Source organism: Scleropages formosus, chromosome 8 (assembly GCF_900964775.1).
Source record: "Scleropages formosus chromosome 8, fSclFor1.1, whole genome shotgun sequence".
Lineage (NCBI taxonomy): Eukaryota > Metazoa > Chordata > Actinopteri > Osteoglossiformes > Osteoglossidae > Scleropages > Scleropages formosus.
In genome coordinates, this window is record NC_041813.1 from 1,575,094 (window position 1) to 1,602,490 (window position 27,397).

The 27,397-nt window shown below is 45.0% G+C and overlaps 2 protein-coding genes across 5 annotated transcripts in view; one reads left to right on the top strand and one right to left on the bottom strand.

The window, feature by feature from the left end:
• cpeb3 (cytoplasmic polyadenylation element binding protein 3) overlaps positions 1 to 1,220 on the bottom strand; it is a 39,718-nt gene extending 38,498 nt beyond the window's left edge. For 3 of the 4 annotated variants that reach the window (XM_018738068.2, XM_018738066.2, XM_018738065.2), the window contains exon 1: positions 1,105 to 1,220. In XM_018738068.2, coding sequence (XP_018593584.1) covers positions 1,105 to 1,144 — 40 coding nt within the window. In that variant the 5' untranslated portion in view covers positions 1,145 to 1,220. Of the gene's footprint in view, positions 1 to 394; positions 515 to 1,104 lie in introns of those variants that run through there. The other variant, XM_018738072.2, reaches the window with a different exon arrangement.
• Positions 1,221 to 1,362: 142 nt separating this feature from the next.
• marchf5 (membrane-associated ring finger (C3HC4) 5) lies at positions 1,363 to 26,152 on the top strand. Its single transcript, XM_018738073.1, has 6 exons — positions 1,363 to 1,775; positions 14,417 to 14,619; positions 22,594 to 22,724; positions 23,102 to 23,285; positions 24,362 to 24,528; positions 25,427 to 26,152. The coding sequence occupies exons 1-6, from the start codon at positions 1,732 to 1,734 to the stop codon at positions 25,541 to 25,543; spliced, it is 846 nt and encodes a 281-aa protein (XP_018593589.1). The 5' UTR covers positions 1,363 to 1,731; the 3' UTR covers positions 25,544 to 26,152.
• The last annotated feature ends 1,245 nt before the right edge of the window (positions 26,153 to 27,397 follow it).

Consider the following 27,397-nt stretch of genomic DNA (forward strand, 5'->3'; position numbering starts at 1 on the left):
CAAGTGGAAGAAGGTAACGCTGAAGCCAAGCGCACAAGTGTGGCCGCCCTGCTGCAGTTAATCCGTTTTCCAGCGCCTCGTAGGAGCTGCATATTCAAGGTCATCAAAGCAGGCGCTGCGCGGAAGCTACTCGCTGACCTTAACGCCGTCAAATACGTGATTTTTCTACCGAAATACTGAGTGGCGCGCACATCTGTACTGCTACGACGCGACGAAGCGATATTCGTTCGGAACGCGCGCGCACATACATACATACGATACATACATACACACACTGACACTCTATTTTAGACATTGCGTTAACTCATCCAGCACGAACGTACGCATTTTTTCCCGAAACGAGTCTTTTTTTACACGACGTGTCTCTGTCGCTTCGCAGTAAAGCAGGCTTTACCTTTATCGATCACCTTTTGGGACTCTGTAAATAAGACTATTTCTGTTTGCCTCGGCTGGGTTTGGGTATGACAAATGAGCAGCTCCTCCGCCGAGGTACAGTCAGCAGTGGCTTTAACAGCTGATCAACTGCGGCGCACGGACGCCGCCCGCGACGCTGCTGGGAATTGTAGTTTTAAAAAATTGTAGTTTAATTTCAGAAAAACTACAATCCGAGGCAACTTTGAGGGCACCTTGTTCAAGAAAATAAGTTGTGGATGGGAAAGGATTTCAAGGCCAGATCAACGTTTGTATTATTTTAAATGTTAGATAGTGTTGCGCATTTCAGAATACGACCTTACACTAAATTTAATGGAATTTCAGAGTACATCATCGAAAAATAAAACTCTTCCGTGTTGTGACACAACCCAACTCAGCTGCCTTCATTAATCCAGTATTTACTGAGTAAGTATCTTCATTACTACGGAGTACCAAATTCATGTGCCGTGGTAAGATACGAAATTCACAAAACCAGTACGCAGAGTAATTCTGCTGATGCCCCTGCTGCTGCTCTTACAGAGAACCCAATGAAACTACTAAAAAGGACACCTGGAATCTATATTTACTACACGCCGGTATGACCCAGCAGACGGTTACATTTTTCAACAATCCCTGCGAATACGCTTGGCTCTTGACTGTCGGCAACATATATTAAAATAAGACTAAACATACCACAGTAGGACGTATTCTGAAGCCATATGTGTATCTTCATGCTGTTCTTCTTTCCAGGGAGATTATCTGGTTAGAACCGCCTGCTGGCGTTACAACATTAATTTGATATTTTTGGCGACTTGGGGGTGGGAAAAAAGAAAGAACATTCGGACTACATATCCCAAGCATCCTGTTTGCGTCGCAGAGCCCAGCTGTCGCTTTGGCTTTCTGTAATTGGGTACGTTCTTATGACGCAGAGACGCCCCGCTGACGAAACGTGCGTTGCCACCACCCCCTTTGTTACCTCATAGGAAACGACAGTCAATGGAGTCGAATGGACGAAGCTACGCGATTAGATTAATAACAAATAATTTGTTACAGTTGCGGGACGATATTCGGACGTGGAAACAAGAAGAGGACGTAGAAGTTGTGTTTATGTGTTTATTACGGTGGTGAAGTGAGAACTGAGGTACCGGAGTGTGTCTGTTTTCGTGCGCTGAGTGTGGAAGGTGCTGGCGTTGTCCGCGTTGAGGCCTCACTCTCCTCCTCCGGACGCAGTAGGCCGCTCGCCCCTCAGCCGTCGCGCCATATCATCGTTTGTTTCTGCATCTTTTTAAACGCTCTTCCTACGTTTATTCTCCCGCACTGATGGCGGAGCAGAGCGCGGTAGTGATGCAACAGATTCTGGACAGGTGAGTGCTCTTCGCTTTTGTGCACCCGCTAATACATAACATGGGAATATTAATTGGGGTAAACAGTGTACAGCGCCAGTGCGGCGGAGGGTAAAAAAATTCAACGAGGTGTGAAGGCCGACTCGGGACACCTCACTAAATTATCATCGTTTATTCTTATACTAGAAAAACCTTCCACTTCCAAATTTACACGTAATATGTGTGTAAAAAAATTTTAAAAAAGTATGTATTTAATTGATTTATCCGTGGTTTAGTTTTCTGTGCATGTGCGTTTGAAGCCGGTATTTGTGTATTTTTGTTTTTGTGTGTCAGCTGCCTTCCTAGGCTAAGGGTGGACAAGCCCAAGGTGTTGAAGAAATGACACGAGCCGAGGTGTGTTTTTCAGAGACACAGCACTGCAGATATTATGATCAGCTGATACCCAATGTGTTGAGCTGCCAGTGATGCTTGTTGTTCATTGTTTTGCGCTGTCACTGTAACCTGTTTCAATAGATGCCCTCAAGGTGGCTGTTACAGTTTTAACAGTTTTTAGTTTGCTCATTTTTTTTCCAGTCTTATGATGCCATACTTTCTCATTTGAATACTACTACAGTATGTTGGAAGTCAGCTGTTGACACTTGAGTGAATTAATTGAAAGTATGAAAATATACACTTTTAACTGATGTTTTATTTTTGTTTTCTTTTGATTTTGTGTTGTGTTTGGGCAATTTAATAATGGTCAGTTTATTGCAGAATTTATTCTTCATTTATTTGACAGTTTTATATGTGACCTTTCATGGTTTGCTGTGTTACACTATTTATGCAGTTAGGTTATGCTTTGGTCTTCAACTGACCAGCTCTTTGATGGTTTTTCCTCGCCTCATCAGTGTCTCCTGCTAGGTTTATGAATGACCATTGAATATTTATGGGATGGACAGCAGAGATGTATGTTATCAGTCAGGGGCACATGGGCTGTGGGCTTGTTTCATCCAGTAAACGAAATCAAGAAGGGCACAGGAACCGGTATATCATGGCTATAAGGAAAAGAGTACTCGTACAGTGTATCCTGTTGACTTGCCTTTTGAAACACTATTCCAGCAGGACTAAACCACAGCCCTTTTCTGCTTGCGTAACAATGGCTTTTCTCAGGAACAAGGTCAGCTTATGCAAAAGATCAAGTACTTTTCGCTTGAGGTGTGTCGTCTTGGTATGGGAAGTTGGTCACACGGATCAGAGACCAGAACGTGGGTATATGATACATGCTAATTGGAGAGAAATCCCTGGTTCTTAACCCATGTCCTGATGAGCTGCATTGTCTTCATCTCTTTAAACCACTTAGCCTCACTGCTGAGTGCGAAGAAGAAAAAATGAGTCCAATTAAGAGTAATACTCAGTTCAGTTGTTTGCTGAAGTACTAAGGTAGTCTAGTGGAGAACTGCACTGATCAAGGGGAGTGGAGAACTGTATCTAGACCAGCGGCTGTCAGCCTTTCTTCTGTTGAGTGACAGGAAATACCTTCAATCCACACGACAGCATTTATATTTATAATTTGAAAATGGAGTTGATGGTATGTCAAAGGGCACACCGTTGTGATAATGTTTGCGAAAATATGTGGCCGAGTTTATTTTCTGCCTAAAAACATAGAATCTGACAACAGTAATTTAGAACATTTGCTTGGGCATCTGCTCTGAACCTCTTGTTCTGAATACATCTGAAATATGTTGGACTTGATGAGAACAACACCTTAGAAAAGTCCTGTGCTGCTGTTACCTTCAAACTGCCATAATGACCGTAATTTCCTTGGAGAAATTTCTCTTATTTTTCTCTGTTAGTAGGAAAGTGGGTATGACGCACTTATGCTACTTTCATTGGGAACTTTTGCTGTTGGCTGATGGTGTTATGATTTTTTTTTTTTTCCCCCCCTGTGGTTCCGGTTTCTTCGTAATTTTCCATTAAATGGAGTTTGAAATTTTTCAGTGTTACGCACATATTGCATCAGAGGTAACACTTTCAAAGTGACAAAGCAAGGGAACGGATTTTGGTGGCATGTGTGATGATGCCTACTGCCATAACTACCCTGAATGGACCCAGTTATTTCAATTATTGGATATACCTCTCCTCCTTAAAACAATAGACCAGCGCATAAAATGTGCTGTACAGTGGGACAGTGTCTTTTCCTCATTTCACATTCATCTGAGTCTTTCACATCTTGTTGAATGATTTTTCTTGTTTTCATGGTGACCCAGTGTGTAGTACTGGGTCCTCACATCTCCTGGGCTGTGGAGTTGGACATAGGTATAGATCTGGCTCTGTCTTTGTTCTCCGCATGTTTGCTTGGGTTTCATCCAGGTGCACTACTTTCCTCTCACAGTCCAAAGACAAGTTTCAGGTTAATTTGCGACTGTAAATTCCGTTAGTGTGTGAATGAGTAGGGGAATGTGTGTGTGTGATTGCCCTGCGTTAAACTGATGTACCCTGATTGACACCTGGTGTTTCTGGCATAGGCTCCAGACCACTATGTCCCTGCTTTGAGCAAGGGGTTTTTGATTATTAATTGTTGGATTGATTAAAAAAAAAAATAATTGGGCTCTGGAGATCTTTTAATTGGGCTCAAGCTTAGGTTACAACTAAAATTTTAATAATCTTTATTATTTAAATGTAATAAATGCAACCAAATTAAAAGTCTCCTTCGTGATGCAACATCTGTGTCAAACCATTATTGGGAAAGCTGCAGTAGCTGGAAATAATCACCTTTTTGATGTTGACGCGTTTGTTTTCTGTTGTGTAGAAGGATCTTGCTAGCCATATAAGGTTGTTTTTGTAGAAGAGAAACTGTAGTAATCCTTTGAGCTCAAGCAGTTTTTTGCAGACATCCAGATCTAATAGCTGCTTGAATACTAATATTTATGAAATAGTTTCTGGAATGTTTTTTCCATTCTTTTCTTCCAGGATAGCTTCAGAAATGTTAGTGTTGATGAGGTGAATCCTGAATTGTAAATATAGAGATTTATGCTTTCAGTGTGCAGTCGGTTGAGACTTGAATGTAAACTATGCTTTTTTTTTTTTTTTCCTCCAGGGCATTCAGATACGTAATGTTGCAATAAGTTTGAGAAATTGGAGGATCTGACCAGTCCTACGTTTAGTCTTAATTGAAAAGTGAGATATTGATTTTTTTTTTTTTCCTCCCTCCTCTTCTTCCCCCCTCTCCTCTTTCCTGATGTCAAGGCTGTTTTCCACATCCTGACCTTCTTGATACTGCCGCACTAAGCGTTCGCTGGAATACCAACATGCATCACTGCATTCTGAAAAAGTGCTTGATTACACCATTTGCTCATGGTAAATTCAGCGTTGAATCTCCCCCCCCCCCCCTTTTCTTTCTCTCCTCTCTGTTCAGAGTACCTGGATCCCCGAATGGGTGCTTGCCGTTTTCTGCTGCAGCTCATGCTTATGCCCTCGTCCCTCGCTTGCACCGCTGTGTGTCCTCTGTGGAATTTCAATTAAAGTATCACCCAAGCTCAGGCCTGAAATGGCACCCGCCGGGCCGTACACTTTTCCCTTTCATTTAAATATTAAATGGAACTTCTCACATTGAAGCAATAGTGAAATTACAGCAGCAATTATAACTACAAACTGTTCATTCCGGTTTAAACTCTCTGTCACTTTCATCCCATTAGCTCCTATTTTATGAGTTAATTTTAAATAATTTTTTGTGCTTCATAGTTATAAGCATAACATGATAATAGAGCATGTACTTGCTGATGTTGTAATGAAAATTTTTATTGTAGTAGATGTGTGATGTAGGGTTGTGAGTCTGCGTCACTTTCACACAGGGGCGTGTTAGCATACAGGCCTGCCAGGGGCTGTGTTATCGTGGCCAGCAGGGGCAGCCGGGTCCCTCTGCAATGCAGCTTTTTGCTGGATTGTGGGGGTGGGGAATCGCTCTTTCCAGCATTGTATTGTCTGTCTGGAGTTCTTTCCGTCCACATCTGTCTGTTGAAATTGTACAATGTCAGTCACAAGATCGCTCTCATTTGCTGGCTTCTCTAGCATCATCCCTCTATCTGTTTTCTGTAACCATTCATATATCTCATAAATCAAGTAGGCTAGGTGCTTGATTAGGCTAGGTATTTTTAAATAGGTTAGTTAATTTAGTACTATAACCTTAAAGACAACTTTTTTTTAAAAAATTATTTTTATTTCAACATTTTGAATCTTGACCTGGGCCCAGTTTGGGATACTGGACTGGCATCCTTGAGTAAACCACTTGCTCCAGTAAAAAAAAAAAAAAAAAAAAAAAAACCCAAATAACTGGGTTACAGAGTCTGTAAGATTGAAACGGTTGCATGTTGTCCAAGGTAGTGAATCTCCATGGAGAGGAATGCCTTCCTGAGTCCTTTGAACACAGCTTACAATGTTTTATAGCCCATGAACTTTGGCATGCACTGTCATCATTAGTCTTTAAGTTGTTAGATGTTTTCTGTCCATTTATAGACTCCTTGTATTTGGGGTTAGGATTTTCTCAGTTATGAAACTCCCCCCCCCCCCTCCTTATTTTAAATTCTCTCACTTCACTCCAGTTTGAGTTGTTAGTCATACATTAGCAGCTGTCTGTGCTGTTATTGACTGACCTTTCCTGTCCTTTAAAATGTGTCTGAGCTGAAGACTAGTCATGAGCTGAATTGGTGAGCCAGTAACAGGTGGAGATCTCTCACTGTAATGTTCACAGCCCTTCTTTCAATGGTTTCAGGGGTAACAAGCTAACATGTTTGACCCCCCAAGATATGTTTCAGATGGACGCTGGCACAGCAAGGGTAAGGCACCTTTATTGTGTTGGAGCGACTCACTCTGGTTACTGAGTAATCGTGTTTTCTCTTTGAGGACTTCATTGATCTTTGGTCCTCCTGAGTCCAACAGAACATGATACACTTCTCCTGTAATACGAAGGTGTTATCAAGATCCATAATTGGGAAGTGTTGACTTTGGAGTTTCTTGGTCACCTGTAAACTATTGTGCAAATGCTATTTTACTTTACTCAGTTCGGCGTTTTCACTCGGGTTTAAAATACGGATGCGTTTTGCATATAACTGCCTGTACAGTAATGTATTTTTTAAAATCCAGTTATTGAGTTCCAATGGAAAGTGCTTTGTGCCTTTTTTTTTTTTTTTTTTGGAGAGGATCCCCCCCCCCCCCCCCGTCAGTTTAATCTGTTGAATATCATAGGAAGCCAGAGGGGGGAAGTTGTTACTGTGGCTGTGGAGACATCTAGGTGGTTGTGGATCAGGAGCGGTAAGCTTTGGGGTCAAGGATGCGGTACCTGGACGAAAGTCTAGGCCTGATCAACCTTGGTCATGTTGCCTGAGTGGGGGTGTCTGATATTGAAAAACAGCAATTACATCACTGATGGTATTTCCTGGTGCATTGCAAGATGCATGATACAAGTGAACAGTTTTCTGGCAGAGGTTACAGATATTAGTTTGTAGTTAGTAATCGGCACAGTAAAATGAGTACCGCTAATGGAGTCTCCTGACTAAAATACTTTGTTGAGCTCAGAAGTGGAGGAAAGGGCATCTTGGACCACTCTTACAGGATTGGTTTAGTCCTCTGACTCGTCATGTGTAGTGGAGTAGTTGGGTTTGGAGAGATGAGCCCACCCTGGCAACCCATGCCCACATATAGACGCACGCAATGAGGGCCAGCAGACCTGAAAGCTGGAACCTGTGCCAAATGGCACATTTCAGTCCTTGTCTCCCTTTTTCCTTTTCCCTCTGTTAAATTTGGCTATTACCGAAGACGGGATTAAATAAGAAGTAGTGCTGGTAAATTCATCATCTACTCGGTAAAGAATCTTTGTGTTGAATCTGTTATAATCCCCTTTTAACTATACAAAGAAAAGTATAACAGTGAGTATAAAAGGAGGGGGTGCAAAAAAAGACTTTGAAACAACAAATTTTTATTAATTTTGCTGATACTTTCATGTAATGGGTAACAGCATAAACACAACTTTTCATTTTCAAGGAATAGCCAGTATCAAGATGTCATTTTAGGTTTGACTTTTTCTCAATTGTTCTTATATGGGTTTGGTTCTGTGAGGAAGTGTAAGAATCTCTTCTTTCTTTTTAAGTCTACTTCCTGGTCTTTGGTCTGGCAGAATTGCCCTTCCTGTCCTCGTGTCCTGTCTGTCCAATGGCATTCCATCCGCAGGTGAAAGGTCTGCAGTCCTCTAGCTTCCCCCTCAAGCATGGGGCTCGGCCAACTCTCCCGAGCCTCTCCATCGTGGCTGCATCACTTTTCCCACAGTCACGTGATGGGAGCTGCGTGAAGGGGTCCTTTATAGAACAGATTAAGGTCCTCTTAAGTAACCCAGGAGGTAGGTTTGTGAAGCCATGAGAAAAGGGCGGTAGTGTGTCAGTCAGCTGACTGACAGGGCCCCGCATCTCAAGTCACGTGTATGAACGGCAGCTTGACGCCCTGTGGGGACTTGTTCCATGTGCTGACCCAGGATAAGGGAAACAATGGTAGACCTCACTGTTGTAAGATGAAATGTACCTGTATTCACTGCTTAGGAGCCATGCTGTAGAGAAAGTGGCTTAAGGTTTTCCTGTACAGTTTATTTTTTAAAAAAAGGCTATATTTTTACTAGCTGTTGGGTGTTTCATTTTTACAACTAGGTAAAATGATAGCCATGGGGATGGATACCTTTTGGACTCAAGGTGGTATAGCTGGTTAGTGCCTCGAGACTCCTGGGCTGTAGATTTGAATCCAGCTCTGTTTGTGCATACATTGCATGTTCTCCCTGTCTTTCCTTTGGGTGTTCCAATTTTCTCTTACAGCCCAAAGAGAGTATTTCAGGTTAATTAAATGTGTATCTGTAAGTATGTGAGTGTCTGCATGTGATTGCCTACTGATAGACAGGCCTCCTATGCAGGGTGTATGTACCCTGTCTTGCCTTATGCTACCAGGATAGCTTTCAGATCAGCTCGAGCCTGCACTGGACAAGAGGGTCTCCATAATAATGGAAGATGGCCTGTTTATACAAAATTTTTTTTTTTTCTCTTTCTGAAAAACAAATCTCTTTGAAAATTATGGCATGAAATTTGAAAAATGCCATGAATATGTTCTGAGATTAAAGTCCTGAATGGCTATCCTCTGATTGAAGTGGTTAGAGTTCCTGATGAGCAGGTCTTACAGCTGTTCAGATAATTCATAATACCGCTGCAGTGTTTTTGTGACCTTTATGCACCCTTTCCACATGCTGGTGGTGTTGAAATGATGTTTAGTGATGGCTGTCATGTGTTAACTTGGCTTCTTTAGCTGACCAGGTGACACTTCTTCATTACCAGATGTTGCTCAGTTGCTATTTTTCAACAGTATCTGATTCTCGGTATCCATCAGCGTCAGCAACACAAGTATGCCAAGTCTCAACTACATTTCTCTCAGTTCATCTGCCACATTGACATAAAGTACACAAATGTACAAGTAACACTGGTGGATGTATTGTGAAAAAACATCTACTGTTGTGATGTGCCGCAAAGTGGCATGTAGATTATTGCTGACAAAGACCTCTTGTCAGCTTACTGCATCCTGTCCTTTGACTTTGCAGTGGCCACATGACATCCTCAACACCAGATGGCATTAACCCCAGAACTTCCCAACTCCTCTGCAACAATTAGTCAGACAGGAAAAAGCAAGTTCTCCTTTGATCCATATTTACCCCAGGTCACAAGATCCATTGCCCCCCCCCCCCCCCCCTTTTTTTTTTTCTTTTTTTAAAAAAAAAAAAGTCTTCTATGAATGAGTGATATTTTTCAGGCCCAAGTGCTGCCAAGCTGTTAGTTTTCACTGTTGGCTGTTAGGTTGTATGTTTAGCTCTCCTTGTAATTCTGTGTTTAGTAAGCAGGTGAAAGAGAATAGCCAGCACTTAGTTTATTGTAGCTTGTTGATAGCTTGTTGATTCAGAGCGCAGCCTTCTGCAGGAGTTCCTGGTCTCTGACTCATGAGGCAGTCATGGCTCCCTGTGACAGCTGCTCTATCACTCCAGGTATGTTTCCTCTCCTTGCAGAGGCCCTGAGCATGGTGTGAAGGCACAATCATCAACCTGTAGGAGGCTGCTGTTTTTATTCTCCAACAGAGAGGAGAGGGCTGGTTTTACATGCCCAGGTATGGTCTGTACTTAGCCCAGCCAGGGGTCTCCTCAGAGTCACAGCACCTGATGGCACTTAGCTGGGACAGAGGCCATTATGTATTAGCTGCAAGCGAGAGGCGGTACTGCAGAGCTGTCTGGCTTGAAGCCTTCAGTGACAATCCTTCAACCCAACAAATAGATCCTCATAGGATGTCCGCTGTGGTCTGCTCTAAAAATAGTTGTGACTCAAATCTTCTGTAGGGCTGTGACCAGTTTTTCCATTTTATTTTATTTATTTATTTATTTATTATTGAGTTATCTGTCCTGATGCTTTTGGCAATTTCATGTTGCAGTGAGTGCTGAAAGTGCTGAATGTGAGTTGGACCATCAAACCATCCTGTGATTTGGCCAGGAGCCGAAAACTAAATTTCAACACTAGGGAGTGTGCTGGGTGTTGTACAAAAAGTAGGGAAAATTTTGAGAAAATGGCTTAATTATGGACTGTTGCCAACGATAGGTAGGAGCGCTCTGGGTGTTGTGAGCCACCTCTCGCAAATAACATGTGTACATTTTGTCTTTCCCCTTTATGCCAGGTCACAGGATAGAAGAGTGAACATCAAGCCAAAAGGTTGTTTTAATCTTCCTCCACATTACTGTGCTCTCCTGTATAAATGTATATTAGACAATTGATCTGAGATCAAAAAAAAAAAAAAAAAGGATAAACTGTTTCCAGTGAACCAGAGCAAAATGCTTGGATTGAGACAGAAAATCTATACACATTAGTGAAATGATAGGCTGCACATTGAAAAGGAAGCACATTGAAATTGGATGGAGGGTGGAGAATCAGCAGCATGAGGGTGAAGTCTATGTTCTGAAACCAGAGGCCTTCCAGGTTCTGTCATGATGGAGACTGTGTTACAGGAACTGGAGAAGTGGCTCAAGTCTTGGGTCCCATTGTTGTTTTCCAGTGTTCTGGTCCATTGGAGATGCCCTCATTGACCTGATCATGTCAACCCTTAAGTCAGTTGTTGCATGTTCACGCCTTCGTTGTGAGCTAGTTTTGAGTTTAGTAGCAGAAAGCTTTTGAGAAAGGTGGGATTTGAGGTGACATTTTCCTCCTTTTGTGTTCAGTTTGCCTCTTGGACCATCACAGGGGTGGGGAGGGTTCCTGACTTCTCATCTTGTAGGGACAGTGTATCCACAGCTTTTCTAGTTCTCCTTAAATATATAGTGAATTTTCTTTCTTTCTTTCTTTCAGTTCTACAGTGCTAGGTTTGTATAGTAGCTACTTACTATACTATACTACTTACACATTGCGCAAATTTTTTCTGGATCGGGTCAGGGTAAGTTCCTTGCTCAGGGGTACTACACCAGGAGATGGTTTCGATCCTTTGAACCCTTTATTGCCCTACTGTCTTCTTAAATTAGGAAAGTAATTGATTAGCATGTGCCCAAAGGTATTCGGTGAAGAGTGCATGTGCTCAGAGTTAATTTCTCGTGCTGGGCACAAGCTTGCAAATATCCCAGCCTGTGAGCTGCAGGCTTTGGTGCATCCCTGAATGCTGGGCAAAATCGACCCAGCGAATTGCTATGAGAGGCGAGGCGCAACTGTCGGCCACATTCGGAATATCGATTCTTCTCAGTGAGGGAGGGAGCGATGAGGGTTTCTGCTATGCTTTTGTTCATTGTGTGAGCCTCTCAATCGTGTTGTGTCTGTTACCAGAGAGCCTTTCTGAACCCAAACCCCGGCTCCTGCGTGCTTCACGCAGGGCCATGTTTTATTCACGGCCAGAAAGCGGAGAAGCTGGCAGTGGCCGGGAGGCCCTTGTGGTGCTGCCGACAGTGCAAGGCGAAGGCCGACGACAGACTGCCACAGATTTCCCATCCATTATTCACTGTGTAGAGCTGCCGGCCTTTAATTATGCATTGCATATTATGTGATCCGGTCCAGCCTCCACAAGCTTGCGTGGCCACACCGCATCGTGTCTGGGCTTCTTTGAAGAAAGCCAAGGAGCAGCTTCAAAATAATTGCCAGCACATTTGTTGGAGGACCTAGTTCCCGCGTGATATTCGTGTCCGCTTTGAAGCCTTTTAGGTTTTAAGCCCTCTGTTTCCTAGGACAGGCCACAGTGACCATGAATTGGTTACAATTATGATGGATGGATGCACCTTAAGATTGTATTGCAGTGAGACTGTTCTGGTGTAATTTACCCTGCTTGCAGTTTATGGGGTGTGTATCATAAGGGAGAGCTGTGACCACCAGCCATAGCAGAACTAGTCGGCATGGACCTTGGGGGCTATGAAGTCATGGTACAACTTAAAAACTGTGTTGAGAAATACCAAGATCTCATTTCAGAGTTGCTGCTGTCAGTGGCAAACATCCTCTCAGCTGCTCCTTAGAACACATGCACTTATTTCAATTTTGAGCCCACGTGGGCTTATCTTGTTTTGGCAAAAGTTTGACGTGACCCTGTCAATTATAGATAAGGCACTTGGTTGGAGTATGACAACCCTGGTTGGCTGCGCTAACACCGTACTGTAGATATCAGCTGTGTCAACTGTAGTGTCATGTGGCTTGAAAACTCTTTCTGACCCCTGACATTGCAGAGGACCCTTCGGTCGTTACAGTGCGGAGCTGCAGGGCCTCACACTTCACCCCTCAGTTAGTAACGCTTTGAATTTCAACACTTTAAAAATCAGAATTTGTTCTGATTCAGAACAATAGTGAAAAAAAATCACATCTTTTTCTTCCAAAAGATTAATTTATATTCATCTATCATGGCATTCAAAGTAAAGTCTAAAGTTAGTTATTTAAATATCACATTTTATTTTTTTTGTAAAGCATGTATAATGTGATTAATAAGTGAACAGTGGAATAAGCTGCAGTTTTTTCAAGGGGCTGTAAGAGCCACAGCAGGGTAGGTAAAAAGTGTTTATTACAAACATGAAACGGAATGCAGAGTCCGTATTATAGGAGATTTCTCTCTGATAATACACTGAAGTGGGTTTGCTGTTATGTAATAAAAGGTGAACAAATAGATATGAATGTATTAATTCCAAGAAAGACCAACTGTTGTTCCATCTAATCGCTTATCTGTTGGAGTTTTCCTGCCGATCTGCTTTGTCTAGACTAACGGGTGAATGAGCAGGATATGAGGTTTAGGTTCAATGAGCTTTACTGCAGTGTGGATGCTTTCACTGTTATTTGGCTTCTGAGCTGACTAGGAACAGATTGAAAGGAATGTGTCGTAATGGATGTGGCGATGTGCACACCGACCCCTGCGTGTCATTATGAGGTATCCTTTTGCGCAGCACAAACAATCCAAATATAAATGGTAAATTTAAATGTGGTAAACCAGAGAAGGTAACATAATCCCAGTGAGAGCTCAAGGGCTGCTACTCAGCTCCCAGTGTGTAACGGTTAGTGGGTGGTCGTCTTTGTCACTCGCACCCCAAGCCACGCCAGGGTTCGTGGGGTCATCTGGAGTCTTTGCTGTGGTGATATGCATGTGCAGGACCCCGTTTACCTCGCTGTCCCCCTAGCTGTCGTTCGTTGGTGTGTGCTGTGGTCGAGGAGCGACGTTGCCGACAGGGTGGCATGATTGATGTTCGGTTATGCTGTGTAGCCCAGTTGGTGACCGGAGCACGTCCTCAATTTCCTCTTGGCATTGGTTCAACATCGGTACATGTGTCAGACGGAAGTGTTAGCAGGGAGGCAACATGTGAGCTCCTCCTTTACATCATCATCTTTGGCTAATAAAACGCTCCATCTAACTCTTAACACCAGTGTAGTTTCAGAAGTTGGAAAGTTTGCTTCTGTTTGTCTAAGCATTGTTTGTTTTCCCACCTTTATGGGAAAAATCTTAAGCGTATGAGGTGAAACGCCCTTTTAAAGAAGTGAAAAGTCACTTAACCTGTTTTCTTTGACTCCTTCTGCTCACTTTGCTTGTAATTTTCCAGACTCTTCTGCAAAAGTACCTGTGAAAATGTACGTTTGCTCAATTATGTTTGTCTTGTGTTCATGCCTCCTTTTTACTGCATTTCCATTGGATTCTGGAGAGTTTGAAATCTTTATTTCCTATATATAAAGGAAATATAAATGTAGAGAAATATTGTATTTATCTGATGCCAAGCTCAAGGCAATTTGCACTGTTACAGCCTCTACATGATGAAATGGGACTGTGTGTCAGTCTTTTGTTCTTTCATTCTTCACTCATATTTTCAACACTGTGGAATGTGGACCTGTACACCAGCCTGCTTGGTGTGTGTGTGTGTGTGTGAGGGAGAGAGTCAGTGCTGCAGGCACTCGGGTTGCTGCAGCAAAGCACTGATCCACTTTCCACTGATGTGTTGAGCTTTTATCAGTATGCAGGGGTTGGAGTGCATTGGATATAGGCAGACCTGGCTGCCCATTGCCTCTTGCCTTCTCCCTGAGTTTCAGGAGCATCCTGGATGCAGAAAAGTCCATGTCCGTGTTTGTCTGTGTGTGTGTCTTCATCCATGCACCCTGACAGTGTCCCCTTTATTTTCTGTACAACAGGAGCTGCTGGGTGTGCTTCGCCACAGACGAGGATGACCGCACCGCAGAGTGGGTGCGCCCGTGTCGCTGCCGTGGCTCCACCAAATGGGTGCACCAGGCATGCTTGCAGCGCTGGGTGGATGAGAAGCAGCGCGGCAACAGCACGGCACGTGTGGCTTGCCCCCAATGCAACGCCGAGTACCTCATTGTCTTCCCTAAACTGGGTAGGGGAGCGCAAAGAAACCCCACAGAACACACACACCACACCACAAAGGTGTCACTTGTAATCTAACCTTTATTTTCATAAGCCTCTGAATCAGAGAGAATTTGGAGAATCACAGTCATGGTGCGTTGTTGGGATGCGTGGGTGTTGCAGTATTTTACTGTAAATACAAATTCTGTAATTCAATGTCTGCTATAAGTACACAGAAATTGACTAAAAGGAAAAAACAGAAGCAGTGATACTGGATTCTATTTTTAAATGGCTTTCTTTCCCCCCCCTCCGCATGCCATTCTGTTTTGAGAAGTCACTTCATTTCTGCTTTCTAATTATATAGTTTAATCAATATGAGGACAAAATATTAGTCAGTAACTGCACAGGCACAGAAGGAGATTTATAATTCCAGTTCATCCTCGGCATTTGTGTCACAAAATGGTACACTCGATGCCGTCAAGCTTAGTGTGGCTTGTAGGAAGGACAGGTGCTGGTGAAGGTCAGCAGGAAGGGATGCAGTCGTCCAGAAGAACGTGGTCCTGTTCACCACTGAGGTCTGCAGACAGCACATGTATCTGTTCACCCCCTTGGTGCAGGGTGAACCCCATTGTTCTCGGTGCTCCTCATGCCTGTGGACTTCATCTGCTGTTCGGTTAGAGATTGCAGCTGAGGAAAGCGTCCAGTTGTTTAGCTGAAAATAAATAGCTATTCCCACTTCCCAAGGTATGGCCCTGTGTGCAGGTTAGGGAAACTATTGCCCCCTATAGAGAGAATGAATGAACAGATGCACTGATGTGACCGTAACGGTGGGGAGGTCCTTGGGAGACTAGTTTGCTGTGACGTGGCTTTTTCTGAAAACTGTCTCCATACACCTTTTTCACGTTTTCCACTCTGTACCCTATCATGCAAACAAACACTCACTTGAGAAACTGTGCTGTCACTCTTCCAAGGGCCGTGTGCAGTTATTTGTGGAGGTACCTCATCGTGCCCCTGCAGCCAGCTGTGAAGGTTCCTTGTTAACCTTGAGCCGAAACAAGGAGGGGGAAAAACAAACCGTGGCAGCCGTACTCCAGCAGCGATGCAGCAGAGGCTTGCTGGAGAACATCTGTTGAACGAGTGCTCTTGTTCTCCAGGTGCAGGCGCCCAGGAGAGCTGATCACACACATCTCTGCCTTACCCTTCCCCTGGAGTGACATTGCTTTGAAATGGGTTTATACATTTTGTCAGCTTCCTCCTGCCATGGAAGGTGTGTGCCTGTAATAAGACTTTGTGTGTGTGGGGGGCATGCTATATATGGCAGGAATAACAAGGTGGTAAGGTAGAGGGGTTGCACTGAAGTGCTTTAATTGCTGTCATGCAAAGTCACCCCCTTAAACACCATGTGAATGAATGGCTTGGTGGCCCTTTCGCACATCAAGGCTATACTGTAGTGACTGAAACAACTCTGCTTGCCTTGGTGCTGCTTGGGGACAGCAGGTACCATGGTGTTTAGAGCTATTCCTTTGAAATCAAAGTACCTGGGTTCGAAACCCTCTACTTCTAACACAGCAGCCTTGAACAGGGTACATGCTGTGAATTCCTTCAGTAAAAATTAGCCAGCTGTATAAATAGGTACAGCATTTTGGAGAAAAGCTTCAACTAATAAAAATAATTATTTTGATTGCTCATCAGTGTGGCCAGGCAGTTTATAGGGGAGGAAGATGCCAGGCTGACCAAGTGGAACTGCAGCAAGGACTGGTTGTCAGAATCACTGATGAATCATGGGCTCTGAACAGGAATAGCAGGACAGTCAGACTCTTCATCTCAGCAAAATGTAGGGGCGTGGTGTTGGGGGGGGCTCTCGCTTCAGGCCGTCCTGAGTGCTGACTGTTGAACCCCTGCGAACACGTCAAAAATACGCTCCACCATGTGCATGCACATTTCATACAGTTGACTGAATCAAGGCTGGGGTGGGGGCTAAATCCTGCAACTGCTGAATACATACTTGTGTATTTTAAGTGGCAGTTAAAATATTGTGCAATACAGTATTAAAAAAGGAAGTTCCATTGAAGTGGCTTCAGTTTATTTTCACTGTTAAGATGGCAGAAGGCTTTGTCATTCTGAAAGTCAGAATGTTTTTCCCAGTGACCCTCGGGGGCAGGGGGCTCTGTGCTTCCAACAGGAGCAAATGATTTATTTGCATTTTAACCATGTCCCCCGTTTCCCACTAGAGAGGGAACAAAGGTCTTTTCTGAGCCGGCGCATGCAGGCACAGCCGTCCCCAGCAGGAACGATGACCACTGTGTCCCTGTTGTCAGGTGAACGAGTATCTGCTGTCTCATTCAGAGGAGGTGTGGCCATGCTTCTTGCTGTATGAAGAGCATCATGGTATCGTTTGCTCCAGGTCTCCTAGTTGCCTTGTTCCAGATGTGGTACTTCAGAGCAAAGTGCCCCCAACTATTACTGTGGCCTAAGAACCGTCTATCCCTTATTTAGCAGAGGTTCACAGTTTGATATTTACATCCATGAGTATTTTCCACCACTTCCCACCCACCCAGCTTGTTGACATACAGACAGTTTTATTGTTCAGTCATTTCTTTTTCAATGGACTATGAAAGCAGTAGGTAATGTCATCGTTCTAGGACCCAGGTTTGAATTGCATCTCTTGGCATAGTACCCTTGAGCAAGGCACTTATCCTGAGCTGTGAGAAGCTTAATGTTGTTGCTACAATTAAAATTAACAAAATAAATAAAATCTATGAATAAAATAAATAGAAAAGAGTAAAAACAAAGTAGAGGAAATTAACCCTAACTCCATCAATACAGGAGAGGTGCTGAATGAGGCCTGGAATTAGTGGTCACTGGGTTCTAAACCCTACAGGTGTGGACAGTGGTCACACACTAGAAATCTACTCAACAGAGAGCAGATGGCATGGATTCTGGAATAATCCACCCCCCCTGCCCCCTTCCCAAATAGTGGAATCTGCTGGCAGGTGCTGGGAAAAACTCAGCATTGTTTTCTACCCCTCCTCTTCCAGCAGTAAGAAAGACCCACTTGACCGTACTCAGTGCTGAAACGCGCAGTGGCGGAAAGCAGGAGAAATTCCAGGGCTGCCGTTAGATTACCTGAGGATCTCCTGAGAAATATGCAGTCAGCACGGTGGCTCGCTGCAAGCGTATTTAGGTCATGGCTTCACGAGAATGCAGCGACCCCAGTGAGACTCGAATCTGACATTCGGTTTGATTTTAAACAGATTTCTGTTTAGCTGGACTGCGTGTGACTGTGATATTGGTCCTGCTCCTCTGCTACATCTAGCCTCTCATATTTCTTCTGCTTATGAAGTTTAATGTATCCTCATTTGCCCTCAGATGGACAGAGACATGGAGAGAGTGCCAGTGGTACACTGTTGTACATACTGTAGTGATGTGGCCCGGTGTTACCATGGAGAATGTGTCATTTATAACTGAATGGGATTGTCTGAAGTCTCGCTTCTGCAAACTTCTTAGGTCACTTTGTGGTTTAGTCATTCACACAGTCTCTTTGCAGTGCACTTTGAAACCTCACCGCTATGAAAGGTTGGGTGCAGGGACAGAGGTTGTGAGTACGTTTTGAGATGCTGCCACCTCCAATTGAGCCTCATTAGTCCTCCACATTGGTGGTGTGTAGAAACACCTGCAGTGTGTCAGATACAGTGTGGGAGCCCCCCCCGCAACCACAGACAGGAAAACACTTTATTGGCACACTGCTCTTCTCAGTTCTAAAAATAATTAGTATTATAAGTCTGTCCACTTTTGTACTTGGTATTAACTAATTTCTCGAAGTAACTGTGCTTTAGAGTGTGTTCTGATTTTTTTTTTTTTTCTTCTCTCTCTCCCCCCTCTCTCCTCCTGCTTAGCCACTACCATTGTCATCACCCAGTTTTGATAGGATTCCAAACATAGAATTGGAAGCCAACCGTCGTCATCATAAGTTTTGAGACTATAAATAACTCTGCAAAGTTGCTGTTTCAGTTTAGAAATGGAACCAAATGGTAATGTGATATCAGTATTTTTAAAGCAAGTGTTCATGTAAACAGAAGTTTAACTATAGAATTATTTGAGATCACCTTGCTTCAGCTAAATCATTAAACTTATGTTTGAAAGCATGTTAAAATCAGTTTATGAAGGCTGTTAAATCTGTAGCGGTGCGTTTGTAGTCACCTGTTCAGTACGAGGTACCCGAGTAACCCAGAACTGCTGAAACGGTCTGTGTTCCTTTGCATGTTTAATATAATCTCTTTAAGACCTCATTGCCTCATAGTTTTTTGGCTCTTTTTTAGTGTTTCTCCCCGCAGCAGGGCTCGGACGAGCCGTGGCATGCGAGCGTCTGTGGGAATCGGTGCTGCTGTAGTGGCCGAGGGGGTCACTGTGACTGGCAGTGACGGCTGTTGTCGTGACGGAGCGCCACCATGAAGATACTGCCACATCATCAGCTTTAAAAGGATCATGCTGGCTTCACCCTCTTTTGAGTGAGCTTGTTTCGGCCTACAGAAGTGCACCGGGGCTTGGAGTAACGAAAACCACCCACAATGGGCACCTTTTCCTGAGCTGCTGCTTTAATTGTCTGCCAAACCTCATGGTAACATTTTCTGCAGTCTGGCTTTTACACTGAACAGCAGCGATCTGCCTTCTGCTTCCAGCAAAATAAATGAAGTTGGTTGTTCTGGAAGCCCCCCCCCCCCGCTCCATGCCTGCTCAAGTCAAGGTACAAGGCTCTTGCTAGAATGAGCCACAGCTGCTCCAGGAACCTGCTCCAAGAACCACCTCCAACCCACCGCTTTCGCCATAAAGTTCTGCCACGGCTAAAAATAGCACCCGGATCGGTATGCGGGTGGAAATCAGGTTGCGTTCCTGTAAATATTACATGACTTCCCTGAGCAGGGCTGCAATGTGAGTGAGCAGGAGGAGAGTGGAGCGAACAGGGAGGTCAGCGCTGCTCTCTGGCTTGAAGACAAAAAGCACCCTCAGAGTTGCAGAAGTTACTGGAAGCTCTCGGATCCCTTAGGTCCCTCAGGACTCCATTCAGCCCCTGTAGTTTTTGCTCTTTCGCTCCTGGAAGTGATCATGAAGTGATGCGGAGGCGACTTCCAGTATCCTCTGGAGTTTATGGCCTAGATTAAAATGTATGTTGATTTGCTTTCAGCAAGAGGACAGGTGCACACAGGGTCGCGCTTAGTTCTACACAGAGAGCCGAGCCCTTCCCTTCCCTTCCCTTCCCTTATGCTTCCAAATTCTCATAAAATGTTTCCCTTTGCTTCTATGAGCCTCTGGGGTGAATTCACTGGCGCAAAAGACTCCCTCTCCGCCCTCATGGATGGATCTCAAATATTTCCACCCAGTTTCAAGGAATTCGGAAGGAAGCTGGTTTTTAATTTGTACATTCATCTTGTTAAAATAACCTTTTTTGTTGTTGTAAATCACCTCCCGCAGAGTTTTGTGTGTGAGAGAAAGAACCTTTTGCCCCGCCTCTTGACCTTTGGGTTAGGCCACTGCAACAGTAGGATCCCCAGACACCTACAGGAACAGGCGCTCGCACCCCGAACCCCCGCGTGCTCTATAAACCCGAGGTTTGGGGAGGCACCCGTCAGCTGCTCACCTCTGCGGGCAAGGATATGCGCGGAGAGACATTGCAGCTGTTCCAGCAAGGATGTCAGTTGAGAGAATTTGGACCTCAGCGCACGGAGCTCACATGGCCCCTGTTTTCCAGCCATGAGGCGAGTGCTTCGTGAGATCTCACCTTCCACGTGGGACCATTTTCATGTGGCTTACAGTCTGGGTTAAAGAGAAAGGTGCTGCCCTTGTGTAAAGGAGTAAACAGTAAATTGCTTCCACCATCTCAACCCAGGTGTCTCCCACAAAGCTGCTATACAGGTGGAGGAGGAGAGGGAGCTTACAGTAAACCTGAGGACGGTATTTGGCGCTGGTTGCTGTAGGATCAAGAGGACATCGGAATGCAGCGCCGCTCCCTCTTATGACGTCCCGCAGAACGGAGACACTCCCCTTTTATGACATGGCTCTGTGCCAGTGACCCCCTCGCAAGTCGTCTCAAGTCCAAAATGTAGTTTAAATCGTATATCTTGAAGCTGTAATCACAAATACTGAATGCCTCTGAAACACACAAGCAGTTATAGCTGTAAATCGAGTTTCATGTACATAATTTACATTGATCTTTCCTGATGTTTCTCTCTTAGCCATATAGTCAGACAGTTGTGGGTAATGGATGTCAGACTAGGAAGCAAGGAAATGAAAGAATTGCCACCAGAAGTTAGAGGTAATGCTGAGAGAAGGCAAACACCCAAACACTGATCGCACACACAGTGTAGATGGTGGCAGGGTCTTGTGTGACACTGTACTGGGATGAGCAGCATGGTCATTGAATCATATAGCACATCATCTGAATAAATATGTGTTATAATGGGGCTCGTGTGTGTGGGGAGGGGGGGGTTTTTTTTTTGGTAGATGATGGAGACCGTTGTGCAACAGGGAGTGTAGACTGGATCCATCCTGGCCCGGAGATGTTTGTCAGTTTTACCTGGAAATGCTCGGCATTTTGTCACTTATCTGTTAGATATGAACAAGTTTCTTTTTGTCCCCCACAGTGTAAGACTAACACACACATAAGGAAAGGAATAAATAAATAAATGAAAACAAGAATGTGACCATTTTCCCAGTTACATAAAATATCACTGGAACAGACTTGTTTATTTAGCTGTTTAAAATGACCTGTGGTGGTCTTACAGACGTTTACCTGAAGTAAATACTTTTTTTGGGATGCTGTAGAGCAGCAGATATTTTTGACACAGCAGCTTTTCTGTGTCAATCCTGTTTGGCTGCGTCAGGCAGCTGCGGTGTGCGAGACGGGGCGACGCTGGATCCTTGTGTTACGAATGTTCGAGTGAAGAATTTCCAGAGAGATGAATGATTTTCACTTTCTTCACTTATCTGTTATCTAAACTGTCTTCGGCGTGGCTGTCGAACACACTCTGAACGGGAATGTGGGAGTGGCTTCATTCAACTTTACAGCTCCTAAAAAAAAATTTTATTTTTATTGTTTGAAGTGGGGGTGGTGAAATAAGTCTTAGAGAGAATGCTTTACTTTACTGTGACTATCTAAGACTAACAAGCCTATTAAGGTTTCACTGCTTGAGAATTAATGCTAAATGAAGTTAAGGCAGAATTCTGGTGCGGGTTGGTTTTAAGTTCAGCACCCAGTATATTAGACCCTGCCCACAGTGGGTGTACATGGACTTGTCTGACACACACACACTCATAATATGCTGGTCCCTTTGAAGACCAAACTGGTTGGAGGCAGGCGATGGGCCCAGAGAGGGACCACGCATGGTCACAGGAAAGGCCCTTCGCCCCAGAGGCGCACAGCAGCGGTCCATGTGGAATACTGGTCCGTTAGGGACTGCGGCGCACTGCGTTCTCCACCTTTCTTTTCCATTACTCGCAGCATGAGTACAGAAAGAAAAGGCTGCGGTGCACGGACAGTAAACAGTCTGATTAAGTGATTTGTTTTCATTTTTGACCTCGTTTCTTCGCAATGTGGTGCATGGATTGAGAAAACTCCGCACAGTGTTTTTATTGGCCCGTGAAGGTTGTGTTTGGTCGGTGTGTAGCGAGCGACTAGGAGGAGTAGCGCTTCCAAAGTACCGCTTGTTATTTAGTAGTTTAACGGATGCTTTTGCGTGACAGATTCGCAGTTACCCCGAACAGGTCAGTGTCCTGCTCCAGAACCGTACAGCTGGAAATTCGGCAGCGTGCTCTCCTACACGGCTACGCCCTCAAGTACCGCTGTACCTGTACCCCGAGCCACACTTGTCTCTCTACTGTGTTTGATCTTTCCAGGCCCGAGTGCCTCTAACGCAGCACGTTCGCTCCGTGATGGAGTCCTTAGACATGCAGGAGACGAGCGTTCTGACTGCCCGAGTGCATGCGGTCTCACGAGGTTGTGCCCCCACAGGCCCGGTGGTGTACGTCCTCGACCTGGCCGACCGGCTCATCTCCAAAGCCTGCCCCTTCGCCGCAGCTGGCATCATGGTGGGATCCATCTACTGGACGGCGGTCACTTACGGAGCTGTCACGGTGATGCAGGTTAGCGCCTCGCCCCATCCCGTCACGCGGCATTAGGAGGCTCGTTGTCGCTCGCGAGCTGAAGAGGATGCGCTTTATTGCAGCGGGAGGCAGTCTCACTCAGCAGTATGTTCGCGCACTCTTTAAGAGGGTGCTGCGTCTTCCATTTTGTTTCTGCAGCCCTCTCTGACTCCATCCTAGGTCAAAGCACTGCTCACATCCCCCTTTTTCCATGATACATCCCTGCCCTCCACACGTCGCTAACTTAGTGCTATACGATGCATGCGCTGTGCTTCTGAGACTTAAAGCACCAGATGGGAAACGAAAGCAGAAGGCAGCACCACCAGGTGCTACCCAAACCCCTTTTCTTGACTTATTTCATGGTTCTGCTGCTCTAGGTGGTGGGCCACAAGGAAGGCCTGGATGTGATGGAGCGCGCAGACCCCCTGTTCCTGCTCATTGGTCTGCCCACCATCCCCGTCATGCTCATCCTGGGCAAAATGATTCGCTGGGAGGACTACGTGCTGCGACTGTGGCGCAAGTACTCCACCAAGCTGCAGATCCTCAACAGCATCTTTCCAGGTGGGCAGTGTCTGCTATTCCTGCAGTCCAGGACAAAACCTGTCCTCTCAAAACGTCTGCTGAGCACCTGAAGCTTTCAAATATTTTTAAACTCTGTACATGTTACAAAGGCTAAGAGCACAAACAGCACATTGCGGATGTACCCGTGAAATGAACCTGATCCTTCCTTTGTGGCTCCGGTAAAAAGCATTCTGGAAACTTCTATGGATTTAATGTCATTGGAGAATGTTTCCTATATATATACACGGGTCGTGAAGGCTCTATGCCTCAGCATGAGATCTGCTACGAGCTCTTGCTCATTCACTCCGAAAAGGGTGTCGCGTTTATACGGAGGGACTGAGAATGACGAGCAAAACGTTGTGCGTTCGTACCTGGAACCGAGGATGATGCGTACTTGAGCTCCTACAAGGCTGCCCTCTTCTGGTCTTCAGATGAGAAAGTACTTGTACTTTCTCTCCCCGTTACATTGCGCAGAGTGTCAGAGGAGGCACAATGCAGACGGGGCTAATGAATAATGAGTTGGAATGAAAGAAAGCGGTTGAGGAGCAGAGATGTGCACCACAGATGAAAGCGAACCCTGCAAGGGGAAAGCGATACGGCAGCGGCCTTGTGATGCCGCACCACTGCTCATCTCTCTCGCACACACACACACGCACGCACAAAGTGCACGCGGTGTTCTTTCAGAGTATCGAGTCCGGCGGCCGCTTGTTGGATTCTCCCCAGGCCGCCGTGCCAGGTTGGCCCCAATTGATCAGAGTTAGCAGTGTTGAGCCAGCGCCGTGGACGTTTTTTTCCACTGAGCTCATCAATAAAGTGGGGTGATTGATGTTAGGAAACCGGACCCAGGCCTCAGATGGAAGCTGCGCAAACCTGCGACCTTTATGAGCACCAGCTGAGCTGGCGGGCATGGGAGCGGTGGAGGGTGGCCCCAGGCCTGCAGAAGCATCTCGGGTTCCACTCGATTACACACATGTGGAAACGTGTGCACATATATACATACAACATATTTTGAGTTCTGAACGCAGCCTTGGGTGTGGTGTTCTGACAGGCCCCTCCTCCAACTGTTTCTCATGCAGGGATTGGCTGTCCTGTCCCTCGGATCCCTGCAGAGGCCAGTCCCTTAGCGGACCACGTGTCGGCCACGCGGATCCTGTGCGGCGCCCTTGTCTTCCCCACCATAGCCACCATCGTGGGCAAGCTCATGTTCAGCAGTGTCAATTCCAACCTGCAGAGGACCATTCTGGTGCGTTGGGTGTCTCCAATTTCCTTTTGTTCCTCGTGTTCCACAAGTGCAGATCCTGTGGCCTTTTCAGTAGCGGTAGTACAGTGCATTCCTGTACGCAATAGGGACAGCTGGCAGTCTGGGGATTAGAGCTGCTGCCTTTAGACCCAAAGGCTGTAGGTTCAAATCTGTCCCCCCCCCAACTGTTGTGCCCTTGAGTGCAAGATACATAAAGTTATAAATGGGTAAATAGTTGTAAGTAGATTAAAATTTAGACACTTTGGAGAAAAGTGTCAGATAAATGAGTAAATGTAACTGTGAGCAGCACAGCACCTTCCACTTCGACCCAGGGTGAGACTTGCTCCCATTGTAGTACCTTTAAGTACCATATATTGTGACAGTAAAAAGTACCCAGCTGTACGGATGGGTTCCTCAGGGTAAGTAGTGTCATTTTCCTTGGAGAAAAGTGTGAGCTAATTAAGTAAAGTGTGTTTAGGTTCAGTTCTGGGGCAAACACCCATCCTCTGTTGACAGGGTTGTCCGATCACGCATCTGTGCACCCGTACATGTAGCCTGTAACACACTCCAAAGAATGCAGGTGTGTGTGCAGTGGGCTGCTAGAGATGCGCTTTTCATGTGCACGGCTCTTGCGACTGTGCTGCTCTTTGCCTTCTCAATGTCATTATCACTTTAGCTTACATGTTTGGGGCTGTGTTTTAGAGGTGTGTCTCTCTTTGGAAGATGTGCAACTGTGTTAAAAGAAATGGTTTGTCATTGTTACATGGTGCACTAAGCACACCCCAGCTGGATGGCCCTTTAACTTTCCCAGAGGGCATTGCTCAGTGGCCCTGCAGTCCTGCAGAAGCCAACTGCTGTTAGCTGCCCTGGCTGATGACTGTCTCATCTGTTGTGTCCCCAGGGCGGCATCGCGTTCGTGGCCATTAAAGGGGCCTTCAAGGTGTACTTCAAACAGCAGCAGTATCTGCGACAGGCCCATCGTAAGATCCTCAACTTCCCCGAGCAGGACGAGGCGTGAGCGCACCCAGGCGGTCTGCTTGCCTGCCTTCCAGAACGTTCAGCTGCTTGCTGCGTCCATCCATCCATCCACTTCCTGCCTCTCTGGAATTTCTCTCTGCTGCTGGCACTTTTACACACTGATGGAATTTGTAAGTGTAATTCTCAACTATCATTTCCTGGAGGTTTAGAGTGGAAACACACAGATGAGGCTGGGAGAAGCTTCTTCCCCAGCTGTGTGACTTTCGGATGGGTTGGTGGGGCTGTCACAGACTGGGGGAAGCTTTTCCTTTTACATGGTATAACCAGCACCTATAGTATTTTTAAGGAGATGATTTGAAGGGTAAGTGTGATTAAAGGGGACAGTTTTAGAAGGGGAGATTTTATGGCTTTGCTGTAAATTCACTTTTGGAGCTGGATTAATGTGATTTGTTTAAAACAGCAAGGGAATATTTGGCTCACCATCTTATGTTTAAGATGTATAAGTTTATTTTTTTGGTAATTTGAGTTGCTGTTTTTAAAACCAGATTTTTTTTCCTTCGACGAAAAGTTACTTGCTATAAAGATGAGCATTTAGGGGAACGGGTCCCGTGAAAGTGAGGCATGACAGCCGGCATCCTGCAGCCCAGGGTAAAACAGTGATTAAATGTACGGTAAGAGCCCACCTCTAGACACACCCCATCTGCACCAGGACTTGTTACAAGTACAGTAGAGACGTGTATCTGCCCTCTTTTTTGTTGGCAGGGAAAACCAAACATTTCCCCCTTTGTTCCTGTTCTGTCAGATAGCTGCAATAGACAGAGGCTGAATGACTCAATATATTTGATAGTGATGTTCACAATGTTTGTTTCTAAACATTGGAGCACACTGGAAATGAGTAGAAATAAATTCTGAACTGTTTACTTTCCCCGTAATAAGGTTCAACTTTGTAGTCACACAGCATCTGCCTTCAAGTTGGGATATGCAGCCCCTGTACTATTTTATAAATTGTGTATGAGGCATAACTGCATCTTATCTTGTGCAGGACAGACAGTACAAGGGCCTGAATGTGATGGCTAGAGAATGTTATGAGAAGCCTTTCTAGGAATACCTGTAACTGCATCGGCACAGGAAACACCCCCGTGCTTGTGTAGGTGTAGATGTCAGACTGTGGCCCGGAGAACCTCTGTGCTCATCACTTCAATACCTCTGCACTGTACCACCCCTCACTTACAGCTCAAGAGCCGTCACTTATTAAAATAGCAAGTGTACACCCCTCCATTGTGCTCGTAAAGGTATTCCCTCTTAAATACTATTGTGTGGTGATGGCTATCCAGCTGAGACTTACAAGGCCCTGGTGCTGTTAGGTATCGACGGGGGGGGGGGGACAGTTTTGTTAATTTTCCAACACGGGCATCTGGACAACTTTTTTCCAGCCCCAGCTCTTCAAAACATGATGGCCTGCATGCAGTATTTATTACTGCCTTGTTAATACTAACCTTACAGGTGGTGTACAGGTTGTCCCATCACAGCTTAAGGGGGGCTTTAAGGCAGAGCCGTGTTCAGGGCCCAAACAATCACACCTTCAACCCAGAACTGTAACATGTATACGACGACTAACTGCTCTGTCACTTGGAACACTACACACTTTCTCTTATTTATATAAACATATATATAAGTGGACACAAGCCAAATGTGACATTGTAAAAAAAAAAAAAAAAAAAAAAATGTACAGATTGCTTCTGAATTTATAGTTTCATTGTTAATGTGAATAAATATTTTTCCACTTCTTGACTGGTGGTTGCTCATCTATCAACATGTTTAGCTGCTGAGAATGAGATGGGGGAATTAAGGGAAGCAAAATCTTCTACGTTTAGATTTAAGCAGCACATCTTGT

What these genes read in the sequence shown, in the direction of transcription:
- marchf5 (XM_018738073.1), top strand. Translation starts at nt 1,732, where the DNA reads ATGGCGGAGCAGAGCGCGGTAGTGATGCAACAGATTCTGGACAG. An exon ending in ATGCAACAGATTCTGGACAG is followed by an intron (nt 1,776 to 14,416) that starts GTGAGTGCTCTT and finishes TCTGTACAACAG; the next exon opens with GAGCTGCTGGGTGTGCTTCG. An exon ending in CCTCAACAGCATCTTTCCAG is followed by an intron (nt 23,286 to 24,361) that starts GTGGGCAGTGTC and finishes TTTCTCATGCAG; the next exon opens with GGATTGGCTGTCCTGTCCCT.